Below are 16557 nucleotides of genomic sequence, written 5' to 3'. Positions count from 1 at the left end.
ATATCCAGAATAAAATTTACAAACATATGTAAATTATTGTTTTCTTAAAAGAAAGAAATCTCAAATACTACTCAACATTTTTCTTAAAAGAGCAATACAAAATCTTCAATAAGATTTTTTTAAACATATACATTCTCTTTCCACATAGTAAAGTGTCGTCATGCTTGAAAGAAAAGAAAAAAACAAGGAGAGTGAAACAGATTAACTCCATAGCTCGAATACACTTATTTCAGACAAGATACTATAAATCATCTTGAAACAAAACAGGCAATTATAATGTGCACAAATGTTATGATATTATGCATCCCTACTGGTCCAGTGGTTTAAATTATTGAAACTGATGGTTGAACAAGGGCATACTATTTCAACACACTTAGATTCCTTGAACAATTCTTCCTTCAGCTATCCAGTGCTCTGCAGATCTCCGGACATGAACAGACAGATAGATAAATGTTTCTTAGATAATTCAGGCAACATCTAAGAGGATTAAAATATATGTCCAAAATTTCTCAAGCAATATCTTTTGTAAAGGATCACATAGGCTTTTCTCCTTTCAGTACTGGAAGAAGCATCTAAAATTAAAGTAAGTACATACATCTTCCTTCAAAGCATTCAGTGAGGACCAAGCAGCTCCTTTCTCCTTGTAACCACTACCCCATATTTCAATCCTCTTCACCTCAGTGTAGGGGAAACAGCAGTGAGAGCCACAAGACACAATCATTTCAAAACACAATCAGCTATTTGTAAACACTCTTTGCTGCAGAAAATCTGCAACTGTTAGTTGCAGGAAAAAGCAGCACGTAAGGTAAATCAATTAGCTTGCTAATTTCTCACCCTCATTCATTTAGCTCTGCACTGTATTTGTCGTAATTGACTATAATTATGTTAATTACCAACTCCAGCATAATTACTATATTTATTGTCATTGAGCACACTATGTACCCAAAGCAAAGCTGGCATTTGTTGGGCATCAAAAAAATAAATAAATAAAACCACACAACTGTCAGGAGGGGTGTCTCTGAAAACTGGCTGATATACCTTCAGCAAATGAAAGGGCAAAAGAGACTTCATGCAATGCTAGTTTGAAAGCATCAGTTCATTAAGGATATTAATTTTCTGATAACTACACATTTAAGCATGACACACTGGAGCAGTATCTACAGGATTTAGCAATTATTAATGCGTGACAGTTTCAAATGCTAAGTGAATCAATTAAACAGCAGCATTCACAATTTGAGAAGAGATAACTGCTTCATAACTGCCTAAGACTACAATTTTCACATGACAAAAAAGGGCCATTCAGGCTCCTTCAAAACCTGACAGGTCAAGAAAGAAGTTTGAAACAAAAGCACCTTATAACCATCATCTCTCCTCTTTACTTGTCAGATCAACTTTGCTAGTGTCTCCGCTGAAATGGCATCACCATGCCAGCTGCCACAAGGTGATTTTTCATGTCTTGTCAAAGAAATCTTTTATTCTATTTGCTCTGCATTAACATGTTACATTTATTGATCAAGCCCTTTCTGCAGCCACAGCAGGGCACTGTGCTCTTATGCCTAAGGGGGCTTTGATGTCCTGGTGACATTCTAGACCGAATAATGCACATACTAAATGGATTTAATGCAGAAATGTGTTTGTGCATGACAGCTACATTAATAACAGCCCCTCATACTGATAAATATGCAATTGCTACGATTAAGAGTTACCCAATTATGGTGAAAATATTTTTCTACCTTATAAATAAAACCATCAAAAAGTTTTAACAATAGTGCATTTCCTTCAACATTTTAAAGCGCTATAAAGATGAGTCTAAAGGCTTTAAAAATATGTCATGCTTTGTTTTGAATTCTGGCTTTTATTTCCATCTCTCTTTTGTTGTTCATCTTCCTGTTCTGCATGTCTTATTGCTGCACAGACCGGGAAGGTGGTTAAAAAAAAAAAAAAAGCCTTTCTTTCACATGCTCAACTTACAAAGAGGAACATGCCCTGTAAAAACTGAAGCCCATTTTCAGGCTGCCACTTGCATATTACCCCAGGCTAAAAACAGGAGGCAGAAGAGAGAAAGAACAATACCTAGTCCACAGAGAAGATATTACAAAGCCTCAGCCTCACAAAAGTCAGGGAGGAACATTCCAGACTAGGACTGAAGTTCAAGGGAATGTTTTCATACATGCACCTTTTTCACCAGACAGTGAAAATTATGCACAAGCACCTACTGTGCAAATTATTCAGGCTCCTAGCAGAAATAATCTGCACCCTAGAGAGAAGGAAGAGATATTTGTATCTCTATGAGCACAATTATTGGATTAATCCTTCCTCATTGGCCAAGATTAAAGATTCACTCTCCCTTTCACCTCATAGCTTAGACCAAGAAGAAATCTCTGTAAGAAAAAGGAAAACAACTCACATGTTTAAAACTACTGAGGACAAAATCACAAGATGGACTTCTCAGTGAATTGAACTGTAGATGTTATTTATAAAAGCATGGCACCTGTTTGTACAAAACCACTGACATCTGTTATTCAAGCACTGGAGTGCATTTAGCCTTCAATGCAAAAGGAAAAAAATTGAACAGAGTCATCTAAGACAAGTGAAAAAAAGCTTTAAACAAGTTGTGGGTTGTTTGGGTTTTTTTTTTTTTTCTGCCCAGAAAGATGCAAGATTCATCTAAACTAAAATCTTTGTATTTCATCAAATCTCTACTCCCTACCTCTACTACATCCTTCTTACACACTTACTTTCTTTCCTTCACCAGTAGTAGTGATTACTACTTATCTTGTTTTGTTTTAGTGAAATCTTTAATTTTCCATTATCAAAAATAGTTTTTCGTTCCACCTTGAAATCCTTTACAAAGTCTCCAGGTAACACTAACCCTCACACATCAGTGTCTCCTCTTCCCATGCTCTATGCCTTTACAAAATGAGAACTGGGAAATGTTTTCCACCTATTATGAAAGGACCCTGTTACTAGGGAAGGCTATCAAATACAGTTGCCATGAGAGGTTCAGGAGCAGATTTCCAAAGCAAAATATCTCTGCTGCTGAAACATGCCTTATTGAAAATACACAGTGTAAATAGATGAAAACCACTATGAAATCAAAAGAGCTGCTACAACTCAGGGCATACCACACCAATAAAGCTGCAGAATCACAGCATAATTTAGGTTGGAAGGAGCATCTAGAGATCATCTAGTCCAATTCCCTGCTCAGAAAAGGGGGATTTCAAAATTTAGATCAGGTTGCTTGGAGTTTGTCCAGTCACATTTTAAATACCACCCAGGGTGGAGATTCCAGAGCCTCTCTAGGCACCTCTTCCACTCCACTCAGCCTTCCCTGAGGAGGCTGGAAATTCCCTTGCTGCAGCTGTGACAACTGCCTCTTGTTCTTTTGCTGTGCATTTGACAAGATTTTGGCTCCATCTTCTTCACAACCCCCTCTTGGCCCCAAAAGGAAATAAAAGATATTAGAAAGTATTCAAACAAAATCAATGTAATGAAAACAGCATGAGAAGAAATAAGTCACAAGTGGACTACAGTCGTCTGGGATTGAAGGAGTTCCACCAGCCAGAGACATAAGCAGGAGGCAATCCAGTGGCACCACATCCTGCCAATTAAGCACACACACATTTTTCTCTTGGCTCACACACAGCAAATTGCTGTTACTCCTCCTCTTTCCCAAAATTCCCATTTAATTCCCTTGTACCTTTCACCTCTTTCTTTCCTTTGCCTCCCAGGGAAAAGGGGAGATGTGTAACCACTGCGACTGGTAAGAGTCACTTTGAGTGCCAGAAGAAAGAGCTGGATCCATGTACTGCTCAGAGTAGCCCAGGAGAGACGCTAGCTCTTGGAAAAAGGCAAACAAGAAAGACACAAAAGCAACCATTTGTGATTATGTATCAAGTGCTGATATTAGATATACCACATCTGATGCAAAGATATTTAAGAATCTACGTGGCCCCTAAATTTTAAGAAAGAGGAAGGGGCTCTAGCATGGAAAGAATTCTGAAGTTGGAAAAAAAATGGTGAAAAATGTACACCTTCCTCTGTATTAAACTGCCAGTTCAAAAGAACTACTGACAACCCTCCCCTCCTCTGTTATATGGACACACCCCAGGCAAAAAGAAAATAACTAGGGAAATCTGAGTAACAAAACCATCACATGTAAGAACATTTGGTTTTCTTTTTTCCTTCCAAAAAAACACACAAACTCTCATCCAATAATAAATCAAATTATAATGAAAGCTAACATCTTTACTGCAAATAACTACACTGCTAGCAAAACACAGTATTCTCTTGATCTTTTTCTATATTTAGTCACCCTTGGTCTTCTTCATTCAACTCGCACCTTTACCAAGGAACAACAAGAGACAGTAAGTTACACTAAAAAAATCAAACTCCTTTCTAAATCAACATTAATTGTAGGTATTGTTTCCCCACTGAAAACAGCATGATAAACTCTCCAAATTAAGCATTTACTGCTAAAAATCATAAAGCTCGTCACTATACTACAACATTATTAGATTTTTAAGTAATAACACCTGTTTAAAGATGTCACTGCTTACGCTTGCTTCAACAGCTGCCCAAGACATTACTCTATATTCACATTCATTTAAGGTTATGGCATTTATTCTGTATCTTTTCTGACTTTATCAATAATATGCAGGTACACGGCTGATATACAAATGCAGACCAGTGTGAACAGCTACTGTACCATAAATACTTCACTCTTAGTTTCTATACGCTTAATAAAGCTAAGCACTACTCAAAATGAGAAACCCCTACTGCTCTCATCCCATTTAGTATTAGCTTCCCAAATGAAAAAAAAAAAAATCCACTTCTCCCCTTTCCCAAATCTGATTTCTGGTCTTAAAATACTTTTATAGATTTACAACTACAACTTCACCTACATGACAAGCTGATTGTTCTTCCCCAAACCTCAATAAAACCAAATTATATCCCTTCTGAAAAACAAGCCAAGTAGTTTTGGATAGAGAAGAAAAGAAGGAAAGAAAACACAGATTTCATAAATACATCACCAATTGTGCTCTCTATGAAAATATGATCAGAGTTTTAAAGTGGTACTTTACATCCAAATTTAATGTTATTATTTTACTTTATGAAATGAAACAAATTCAGAGAACTGTTCTTCAAATCATGCATTAACTGAAAGAGACAAACACCTTTTTTTCCCAGAAATGTAAACAAGGAGCAGTCTTGCCAGCATGTTAAATCTTAACACACATACAGACCCTTGAATTACCTTCATGACAAAAAAAAAAAAAAATAAAAAAATTACCGTTTCATCCCATCCCGCAGCAAAATTCTCTTTTCTGATTACAATATCCAACAGTACAGTCATGGTATAAGACAACAACAATCCACAGATTTATTGTCTCCTTTGCTCAGCTACCTCTTACACGTATGATTCAGTCTTTCAGAGTTGACAGAGGCTCAGAAGAATGTTTATGCGTGTTAAGTAAGTTAAAATCAACAGTTGTTTCTTCTAGGAAAACAAGGCACCAGCACACTACTTTTTGTATTACTCCTCACAAGCAGACTGTGACCTTACCCCCAATAAAATAAAAGGAAAATGAGTTGAGTTCAACCCTACCTCCACAAACCTATTTTTTTATTAAACAGACAATTGCACTCAAATTCTTTCTATTTACTTGCCCACATTTTTCAACCTGAAATATACTCTGCTGAACCTCAGCAGGCTCTCTTATAAGGATTAAATGAAATGGGATGCCGTAGGAGCTTACAGCAATACTACAGAATCCTAAACCAATCCAAATATTAAAATACTTAGAAGGAATTACAAATTCTAACTGTGCTTAGCTTTAGCACTTAACTACACAGATGCACAAAAATAAGATCATAGAACAAAAAACATCATCAGGGAAAAGAGCATCATAAAGCATTTATAGTAATAACCAGAAATCTATAAATAAAATTTTTAGAAAGGGAGAGAAACACATACTTACTTGTGTTTTGGTTAAGGAAAATTCACTTTTGATCCCATTCTTCACTTCTTCGACGTTTATTTTCCAATTTAAGTAGAGAACAAAACATAAGCTTCTCAATAGGCATCATTTATGTTAAAACATATTAGTTTTCCAGACTTACCTGGTTATTTGTGCTCCGAGTGTGGAAGAAAAGGAGACAAACATTACCTATAAAACATTGTCATCCATTTGATAACATTTAAATGTACCCAATATACCTTTTTCTACTTTGAAGAAAACCCCAGTCTATTTTAGGAGTTGGAATTCCACATTGCACTTGAAAAACTATATATTGCCACATACCTTAGCAAGTTGAAGCTAAGATCTAGCCTTTTTGCCATATGTCCATATTTTCTTCCTAGGAATTCTGGAATTTCTTCACAGTCCTGACTAATGTAGGACACCTGAGAAAGAAGCAACAAGGAAACATTTCATGAGTAGATTTAGTTCCCTGTCCAGATTCTGTGTCATTGATAAAATGATAACGTGCAATGAATTGGCAATACAGCTTTAAACTACATAAGTTTTACAGCTATAAAATCTATCACACAAACTCATTTTTCTATTGATACCATCTACTTAATATTTATTACATCCATAGTCTTTATGTATGTTTTGTCTCCTTCCAGGTAAAAATACTTCAATTAAATGTATCACATTTCTTCTATTTCACTGTTAATATACTTTGATCACATTACCATTCTGACATGCTCCAGAAGAAATTTGTTTGAAGGATCAGAAACCATCCAAAGGATCTTCCAGTTTGGCCCTTCATATACAACAAACAAAGGTTGTTTTCTAAATTTAGGTGCAGAAATACCTCAGCAGTGTACGGTCAATCCATTCTAACCATTCCTTGAAAAGATTATTACTCCCAGTAACACACTAGGGACAGAGCAAGAGAGCTGCCCATGACCATGAAAATGAAGCATGCGGCTTCTTTTCAGACAGTCACGGAAGTCTTAAATATTTCTGGCTTCTCATTACCTTCACGTTTGTGTACTCTTTTTCATACCAGCCCATCTAACCCATCTTCAGCAAACACAGGAAGAATTAGTGGTAGCACAAAACCAGTCTACTTAGATTCTGTTTGGTTTTATTTGTTTTTAGTCGGGATGAAGTGAGTGACAATATTTCTAGAAGAACACAAAACGTAAAGCAGCTAAACTTTTTCTATTATTTCTGCTGTACTGTTTTAGAACTCATTGGTTTGATTTCCTCAAAGAAATCCCACAAAGCTTTTCAAAACTATTGTCAAGAATTCTATACATCTATATTGGCTCATCCTTACTGTGTTCAAAATACTGACATTTCAGATTTTGTGCTGCAGAAATCCGAGTTTCCCTTAATGACCAACTAGCAAGTTAAGCACCATGTTAGACCACTATCTATACAACACTGTTATTATCCACTTGTTTAATTATAAAGTCAATTTCAATACCATATTCCACTAGTCTAAAATACATTGGATGAAAAATATGCAAAAAAAATCCATCAAAGTTGTTTTGATAGTATTCCACCTTCTGTTAAAACAGAGACTCCTCTGCAAAGCAGACTGACAGTATGTACTTCTGCAAGTCATCCTGATCTCCTACGCTCTAAAAATGATTGCATCTGATAATACTATATGGCATTCCATTTAATTCATTTTGTTCAATAACTTCAACAGATAAAGCTGACAACAGTGAAATAATTTTTATGAGCAGAAAACAGGTAGCTTGAAGCTCAGTTTAACAACTTCTTCCCCTTGTTAAATCAGACCTGCTCTTGAAATATATTCTGGTACCAGACATACACACAACTTGAGCAAATATAAGAACAAAAGGGAAAGGAACTGTTTTGGGTAGTTGGCATCCTAATGGTTTCCATATAGCAGAAAATGCTTTACAGAATTTATTGAATTAAGGATGTTGGGGTTTTCCTCCAGTTTACGTCTAAGATAATCACAATGTGTTTTACAACATACACAAAGGTATGCATAAAAGAACTGCATCATTCTTCACTGAATTGCAGATTTCTTTAAATTAATGCTTGCAAATCCTTTGAAACACATCACATTAACAGCTTAATGCTTTGGATTAAGCATTTGGTTCAGCGCAACACATTGAAACAGAAATGACTAAAATATAATGCCTATTAACACTGGGAGGACAAGAATGTCTTGAGGAGCTACAAACACAGTGAAAGCACAGACCCTCACTTGGCTTTTCACCCAGGGAGGAGCAGCTGAGAAGGAGCAGGGGACTCTGGCCTACTACACACTGCTTCAGAAACTTACCTGGCCATCAAAGCCCTATCCACGCGAATATAAATTGAAGAAAAAGATTCATACAAATGTCATTTAGAGCACACAGGAGACAAAATACATAAAATGTTTCAAAGGTTCAGCCTTTGAACAGTTATAATATGCAAATATATTTATACAACTGGTGCAAACAGATTATTCACAGGCATATTTGCAGATGACATATTGTTATCATGGCCTCTCAATGCTGAGGCCTTGTAAAGGCATTTTACTTCCACAGAGTCCACTTCAGCACACTCATAGTACAATGCTAACATAAAATGAGATGTCAGTGGACAGAAGACATGAGAATATTTCTTTGTTTTTATTGTTCCACTTCAAAATCATTTACTTGGGAAACAATAAAATGTATATAATTCAGTATTCTTCCTTTTGCTTCCTCTTCAAATACCCTCAAAATGACTATGAGCTCCCAAGTACATATCCAGAGACATCGTCACTGAGAGATGAGAGCAAGCATACTTTTCCCAAGACTCCAGCTCTTTGGCTGCAAGGCACATCAGTAACAGCAGATTTCTTAGATTTTTCTATACCAGTCACAGACCATCACACAGCATTAAAAACTGGATGTAGAGGTTTCCGTGACCTAATTCTCTGACTTATAGTGAAGGTTGGTCACAGTCAGTCATTTCTGGTCGCCTACTCAATACCCCACCAAAATGTTCAGTTTCCCACAAAGGCCAGCATCAGATAGGCTATGGAGGCCTGAGATATTCTTGCAGACTCTTCAACACACTATGCAATTCATGAAAAAGACATGTTGTTACAAAATATTCAAAACATAAGTTAACTATCAATAGCAGTTGCACCTCTCTTCTGCTTTAGTTTCAGAGGGTATCACCATTTAGTCTCTGTGATCATTCTACAATGATACCGTAATCTTAATAACCCATAGAGTAACGTCTTTATTAAGGAATGTCACCGAAAAGGTCACATATGAACTCTCAATACTGCATATTCTCTCCCATTGAAGGGAACTATATCTGGAGAATATTTCTAGTCAGCTGAGCATTACATTTTACTCTATGCTGTTAGAAGATTGTATGCTGGGCACATAGCCAAATTAAGGGGCTCAAGGCATGCTCAAGGGAAGAAGGCAGCGGGTCACTCAGTGCCAGGGTGCAACACAGAGACCACAGGAACTGTTTCCTGCAGCAGCTTCAAAATTAGCCAATTAATTGCCTTCATATCACACACATATTTACACGAATTCCACACAGAAATAGTGACCAGATTAAAGAAGCAATTAGATGGGCAGGACCCTGGTTTAACGGCAAACCATTTTCAAAAATAAGACAAGGTTTCTTCTCCTTAGGGGGGAAGAAAAAAAGTTCTAACTTTAGTCACAGGTTCATCACTAATGTCATCAACTTTCACAAAGAATTTTTTTCAGTAGCCATACAAGGCGCTGGGTAAAAGTCAGCAGGCTGTGTTATATTTCCAAACTTCTCTTTAACCAAACCGAAACATACATAAGCGGTTTCAGGAGCGACAACAAACACTTAGCATATTTCACTTCTCCTTCAGCTCGCTCCCTCGGCCCCCCAGCCGGACAGAGCAAGCGCGGTTCCGAGGCGGAGCGCATCCCGCTGGGAGCGCGCTGCACGGGAGCCCCGGGGGCGCGCCCGCCGCACGTCAGCGGCAGCGGCACCGGCAGCGCTGCCCGGCCCGGCGCTCCGTTATCCGCCGGCGCTGGGAGCGCACCCCCGGCCCCGCTCCTCAGCCCTTCCCTTCGGCGGCCTCGGGACAGCGCTGCGGCGACGGAGGCGATACCTGCGCGGCGTCCCGTGGTGCGGTGCGGCTGGAAACTAAACCGGCCCCGTGCACGTCCGCCGCCCCCACTGACCGGGAGAGGCACCGGCAGAGAGGCGGGAGCCGGCGCGGAGCGGGAGTAGCCGCTCCCAGTGCTGGGGGCGGGACGCGCTGCCCGCGGCAGGTGGGGCCGCGGCCGGCCGGCCTTGCGGGCCGCGGACACCTACCTGTGCTCCGCTCACCACGGCCCCTGCCATGCTGCGCGTGGCCGTGCCGGAGGCTCCGCGGGCTCGGTGCCGGGCCGGGCCGCTGCCTGGCAGAGTCAGCTGACGCGGGCGGAAGCGCGGCCGGGCCGGGGGCGGCGGCAGCGCGGAGCTCCCGCCGCCTCCTGCGGCCGGGCCCAGGGCGCAGCCGGGCCCAGGGCGGGTGGCAGCAGGAGGCTGGCGTGGCCCGAGGGCTGCGTGCCCGGGCATGGTCATCTTTGCCGGAGGCTGCCCCGGGCCCCACTGCGGCATCCTACCTGGAAAGCGAGCCCAAAGCGGCACACAGCGACTGCCGTGCCTCGCAGGATCGGCTCGGTTGGAAAAGACCTCTTAGACCATCCAGTGCAACCTAGGACCACGCCAACTAGACCAAGGCATGAAGTGGTTCAGCGTTTCCTCGTTCAGTGTGTTCTTAACACCTCTCGGGACGATGACTCCACCACCTCCCTGGGCAGCCCATTCTTATGTTTAATCCCTTTTTCTATGAAGAAATTCTTCCTAATGTCCAACCTAAATCTCCCCTAGCCCAGCTAGAGGTACGTCCTGTCGGCAGCTGCCTGAGAAAAGGGACCGGCCTCCACCTTTCTAAAGCCTCCTTTAAGCTGCCCCCACCCTCGCTCCAAGCCTTTTCGGGCTAAGCAACCCCAACTCCCTCAGCTGCTCCTCGTAAGACTTGTGCTCCAGACCCTCGCCCAGCTCCTCTGCCCTTCCCAGCGCCGGGGCAGCCCCACGTGCTGGGATAGGCCATGGGAAGAAGTGATGGAAAGTGCCAATCTGTGACACTGACAGAGGGATCACACCTTGGATTTCAGTTCCCATAAGGCACTAGATAACTCGGAACATTATCTGTACTGACTTTCCACCTACTAGGCAGCTCATTAATTTGAGGCATAAAGCATAACTTGCCTTTAAGGAGATGTATGTCACTGGTAAAGCAACGCCTGCAGAAAAACAGAAAAACAAACAAAAAAAAAACATCTCCTGCTATCTCCAGGAAAGGTCCACATTCTCATAGCAGTATTTTTTTTTGTTTCTAGAACATAGAACAGTTTGTGTGGAAACCAGAAATACCTTTGGAATTATCACAAAACCCTGTCAAATGAGTCTTTCCAGGACACAAGAATTTACTAATTAAAATAATGCCATGATGGTAGATTATCACTGTTCAGGCAGACTAGAGGAGCTGTTTTCTGTAAGAATTTTATATGAGACTTTTAAAGATTTCCCAAGCTTGGATCCTAAATCCTATTAGTCATCTACCTACCTCTTCAGCTGCCTAAGCACCTTTAAAAATCTGGCTCATTTTTCCCCTTTATTGCTAATATAGCATAACTCACTCTTGCTGAAAGTGGAGGCACATGCTGTGAGAGGAAATAAGTTTCAAGAGGATATGTATTCCTCACTGCAAACCACTTTCTTGAGTTTATTCAGCAACACAGCAGAAACCCATACTGGACTTGCTGCTCTACCTCTTAGAATCAACAGAATAAATTCTTGGTACAGCTGTGGCACTACAACTTCACTACAGCCATCCCTCCTTCTTCAGTGATTTCTGGACAGGAAACACAGAGCAAAGAGCTGAGGGAAAAAATGTTCTTCCTCCCTGTTGTTTTAATATATTGTATTAGAAATGTCAATGGGCCAACATACATAAAAATCAAAATACGGCCAATGAATAAATCACTCCAGTGCTTTGCATGATCTGATTTTCCTTGTATCATGTAAGACAGAAGAATCAAACCCTTCAGCCACAGCAAATAAGCTGATCCTACACTGATGAATAAAAGCTCTGTTTCTCTAAGAGTTTTCCATCCAGGCATACTTGCTAGTTCAGAGCATCACTCAGCATGCTTCAAACCATCAAGGCCTTTATTTATCTATTAGATTATATAGTAAATAACATATGCCAAGAAAAACAAGTACTATGTGAACTGTATATTTAAACAAAGCAATACATTCTCCTCTTTCTGTATCTACTTTTTATCTCTCTTTTAGCTACAAGCATGTGGTTCCCACCAGAATGAACACATACAGCTCATGTGGCCCACTGCTACAGTATTTGTGTTAGTGGAGTAAATTCAGTTCAATACTACACTCATGTAAAATTGGAATAACTATATTGAAAACAATTTAGTTTATCATTATCTACATTATTAGGATTAATTTTAGTAGAGTGTTAGCTGTCATTTTAGAGATCTCTACAAAGAAAAAAATCCCTGCCTAAATAGTTTACAAAATAACCCACACAAATAATAGCAAGTTTGGGGGGTTTTTCCAGCTTCTTACATTTCCAGTTGCATTAACCTGCCATTGATCCTCCTACTTACTAGGCAAGACCTTGTCTAGAGGGAAAAGTTGCAGGTGTAGCTCCCTAAACCAGGTGACTTAAATTGACTTTATCATCTCTTCAATCAGTCGAGCTGAATTTTCTAAATTACAAAAACAACTTAAAGAGGTGGCAAACTGTTTTAAGTGCATCAGGCTTATAGTCGTTCTTTTGAAACCAGTTCAAAGTTTTCTTGTACAGACATGGCCTAGATTGTTATCTGCCATGGATAAATAATAGGTCCAAGTCCCATGGTGTGTAACAAAAAGGGAGTGCTACCGACTGCAGTGACAAAATGGGACTATTATACTGTAAAGGAAGGGAAAAAAAAGCTCCCTGAAACAGAGGAAAGGAGAAGAGAGATGACTGTCTTATTGTGGTGCTTCCCTAGACTTTGAAAACTTACATCTCAAAAATCCTAATTCTGCTGCCAGTTTCCTACAGGATTATTGGTGAACTTCTCAAACTTTGTAATTTTAGAGTCTGCTTTATTCCCTTATTTCTTAACTACCCGTCACTTGCATGTAATTTTCGAAAGCAATGAAAACACACAGCCCCGAAGGACTATTTTGTAACATCTAATCTGCAATTGTAACAAAGTTATAACCTAGTCTCAGGTTTCAGGCGCATGAGTCAATGTGCCCATGCTGTTATGAAGCTGAAATCCATCACAGTGCAATGTAAATACCAAAGGACTTCTCCAGCTTTGGAGCCAGCTGATCATCAGTGTCACTTGATAGCGCAGATCCCAGATGAACGTCAGGCAGCCTCTGGATTTAGGCTGTTCTTCACCTTACCATATGTATTTGTATTTCTGAGCATCTCAAAACATGACCTTGAGTCCTGGCCTGACACAGCCTGCATCATCTGAAGGTTTTATCTAGCTTTGATGGGGCTGCCTATATGAGTAAAGCTTCAAAGGACTAAGTTTTACTTACAGAATATATTTTTCAGGGGTTACTCAGAAGCTGAAAGTTTTGTGAGCATTCTTTGTAGAGGTTAAAATAGTTTATGTGACAGTTGGCCATAGCTGGCCTTTGAAATGTCTTTTTTTACAGTTATTTATATTTAAAAAATTATATAAATCACTTGTTTATTTAAATAATCACTTTCACTGCAGTTAGATGCAGAAGGTGGCACTTCTGTATGGGCCATTCAATAAGATTTCCTAAAATTTTTAACAGAGTATTGCCAAAACTACTTGATATTTCAGTTACATACAGCATGGACCTGTAAAAAAATAGGGGTTTTGAGAAACACTAATATGCTCAGTACATCTTTTATACACACACATATGTATATATGCTGACCTGTTCTTTGAATAAAGAGCATTATAAGTTCAAAATAATACCTGGAAACCAGTTCCAAACAAGTGGGAAGCAATGTGTTGGAACCATGGCAAGTACCCATCAGATCTGCTTCTTATAAATAAGTTCTTCATATAATAACAGAGCTTTGTGTCATTTTAGGAGTCAGTTGCTTAAAATGTGTACTTAGTTACAATCAGGAAATCTCATTGACCAACTGATTAAATAATTAGCTAATACAAACCAGTAAATATGGCATAGCACCAAGCACCAAATGAATTATGTCATTTCATATAAAGCCTTTGCATACAAGCATTTCCCCATCTCAAATGAACACTGAACATTTGTTAGAGGAAATAATAGCAATCCTGACTTTTTCATTAACTGAAAGTTATAAAAATATAAAAATATTTGAGTTAATCAAAATGGTCTGTTTTCCAGCTTGCAGCACACTATGCATGTATGCCTCCATGTACACAAATACAGTTATCCTATATTTCAGAGTAAGTCAAATAAACTATTGTCTACTTTTAAGAAAACCCACGTATATATAATTTCTCGTGACAAAATAGTGTGTTTGAACAGTTTTCTGAGGCAAACAATTTCAGACAAAAAAACCTCAGCCAAGTAACAGAATTTTTTCTAACTTGACCTTCAGAAAATTTGATTCACAGTTTATCCATAAAACTTATTTTCTTGATGCTAACAATGAAAATATTGTCTCAAAATATTTGTTAATAAGTATCCACAGCAATATGATGTGAATACAAACTAAATCAATTTAGCTGAGAAAGACTGACTGTAGTACAGACATTTTCCTCTGTATTGCCAGAGGAACATTTTATTCATATGTAGCTTCCCTCACACCTGTTTTTAATCACAAAGAGTTAAACAGGGTGTTTAATGTCCAAACTAATAACTTCAGATGTCTCCCAGGAAACAGCATCACTAGCACTCCCTGCTGTGAAACATGCAGGAAAAAAACCCTGACAGAAAAAAGATAAAGTACAATAAAGTGTGTACTTTAGTCCTACAGAAAGAAATACAGTAATGATGATGTCATTTGCCATTCCTAAGTTGAACAGCTGCAAATTAGATTTTCTTCTTTCCTATCTCCAAACTACTTCTCATACTGCCACTTATAAGGATATTTAACAGCCAATGATAAACAGGTTAAAGGGATCTGAAAAGCAAGTCCTGCATATGTGTGCAATACACTGGTACACCTTTTTTTGAACAGTATTAGTATGGCAGTGTGATATAGTGCCATAAAAGTTAAGAACATCTGAGTGACATTCAAGTGTTGGGGTTTTTTCCAGAAGTATTCCCATGCTGGAGTGTTTGAAACTCTGCAGGATAAATTAGTCCAAAAACGCAGTCAATGAAAATTGGTTATCTCACACTACTGTAGGCTCATGTAACTCTGGGTTTTTCATGTAACTTTCCTACTGTCAGCTAATGGCCTTGATTTACATTTTTCCATTCTTGTGGAGACTCCTATGAGAAAGATAGGGGGGTTAATATTTCTACCTTCATCCAGAGTTTTTGATTTTTACCCTTTCCTGCTACTCAAGAGCAGAGCGTCCAATCTGATATATTTCCTACTTCTTGCATTTTGGCTTTTTCATTCCTCCAGTGTCCCCAGGAAAAACAGAATTATGTCTAAAACCATCTCTGGGATATATTTGGTTATTATTTTCCTATTATATGGCAGAAGTGTGATATGAGCACAGTGAAGCTACATGGCATTGTGAATTAATGCAGCCCATAAGCTCACTCACTGTTTTATTGCAAAGGCACCCTGAAGTTCAACATCTTCTGATGTCTTTGAAAAGCCTCATTTTGTTACATTGTTAGCATTCTTTTAAGGTAAGTTTATGTATATACTTCAAAATGCATTATTCTATAAGTTGAGTTTCCAAAACACAGAACAACATAAAAGCTTTGATGGAAAAAAAGCCCTTTCATAAAATTTGTGTTCAGTAATCTCATCTCACTTCCAATAAAGGTAATGACAGTTTTGTTGACCAAAATGGTATGACCCAAATACAATTAAACACCCCTAATGTTACATTATATAGCACACTATAGCTATTAGGCTAGTAGATGCCTAAAATTATGTTTAATAAGTTACGTCCTCAACAACTAGGACATAGCAACAATTAATTGTGCAATTTATTTCTTACTTTTCCTAAGATATGTTGTGGTACAGAGCTGTCTTTTAGTGGATTTTGGTGTTAGGTTGGTTGGGTTTTATAACATACAGAATTCCATTTCCTTTAGACTATAGATTGGACAGAGAGTAAATTACCTCAACCAGGCAAAATATCAGTAAGTTCCTCAATGCTCTGTATTACCAGAAGTTCTGGCATTTTTAATGCATTATTCACACTCTATGCCAGGAAAATAGAATTGATAGGAGGCAGCATAGAATGGATACATTATTTGTATAAAAACTTATATTTATTATTTGTAGTCATCTGGGGAACTGAAGCTGCACTACCCAGCACCTAGGTCTGACACCCTAACTGTACACAATACTCTGGTTTGCTTTGTCTTGTTTGGTGTAGGTATTACATAACAAAAATTATTATTTCCAGTA

General features: G+C 38.8%; 1 protein-coding gene across 4 annotated transcripts in view; it reads right to left on the bottom strand.

Annotated features, from left to right (window-relative positions):
- LRMDA (leucine rich melanocyte differentiation associated) overlaps positions 1-10540 on the bottom strand; it is a 612230-nt gene extending 601690 nt beyond the window's left edge. The window contains exons 1-2 of one of the 4 annotated variants that reach the window (XM_077183241.1): positions 10287-10540; positions 6306-6406 (exon numbers count right to left, since the gene is read on the bottom strand). In XM_077183241.1, coding sequence (XP_077039356.1) covers positions 6306-6406; positions 10287-10538 — 353 coding nt within the window. In that variant the 5' untranslated portion in view covers positions 10539-10540. Of the gene's footprint in view, positions 1-6305; positions 6407-10080; positions 10198-10286 lie in introns of those variants that run through there. The other 3 variants (XM_077183240.1, XM_054637712.2, XM_077183242.1) reach the window with 3 other exon arrangements.
- Positions 10541-16557: the final 6017 nt, after the last annotated feature.

The sequence above is a fragment of the Agelaius phoeniceus genome, chromosome 9 (assembly GCF_051311805.1).
Source record: "Agelaius phoeniceus isolate bAgePho1 chromosome 9, bAgePho1.hap1, whole genome shotgun sequence".
NCBI lineage: Eukaryota > Metazoa > Chordata > Aves > Passeriformes > Icteridae > Agelaius > Agelaius phoeniceus.
This window is presented reverse-complemented; position numbering and strand designations above follow the sequence as displayed.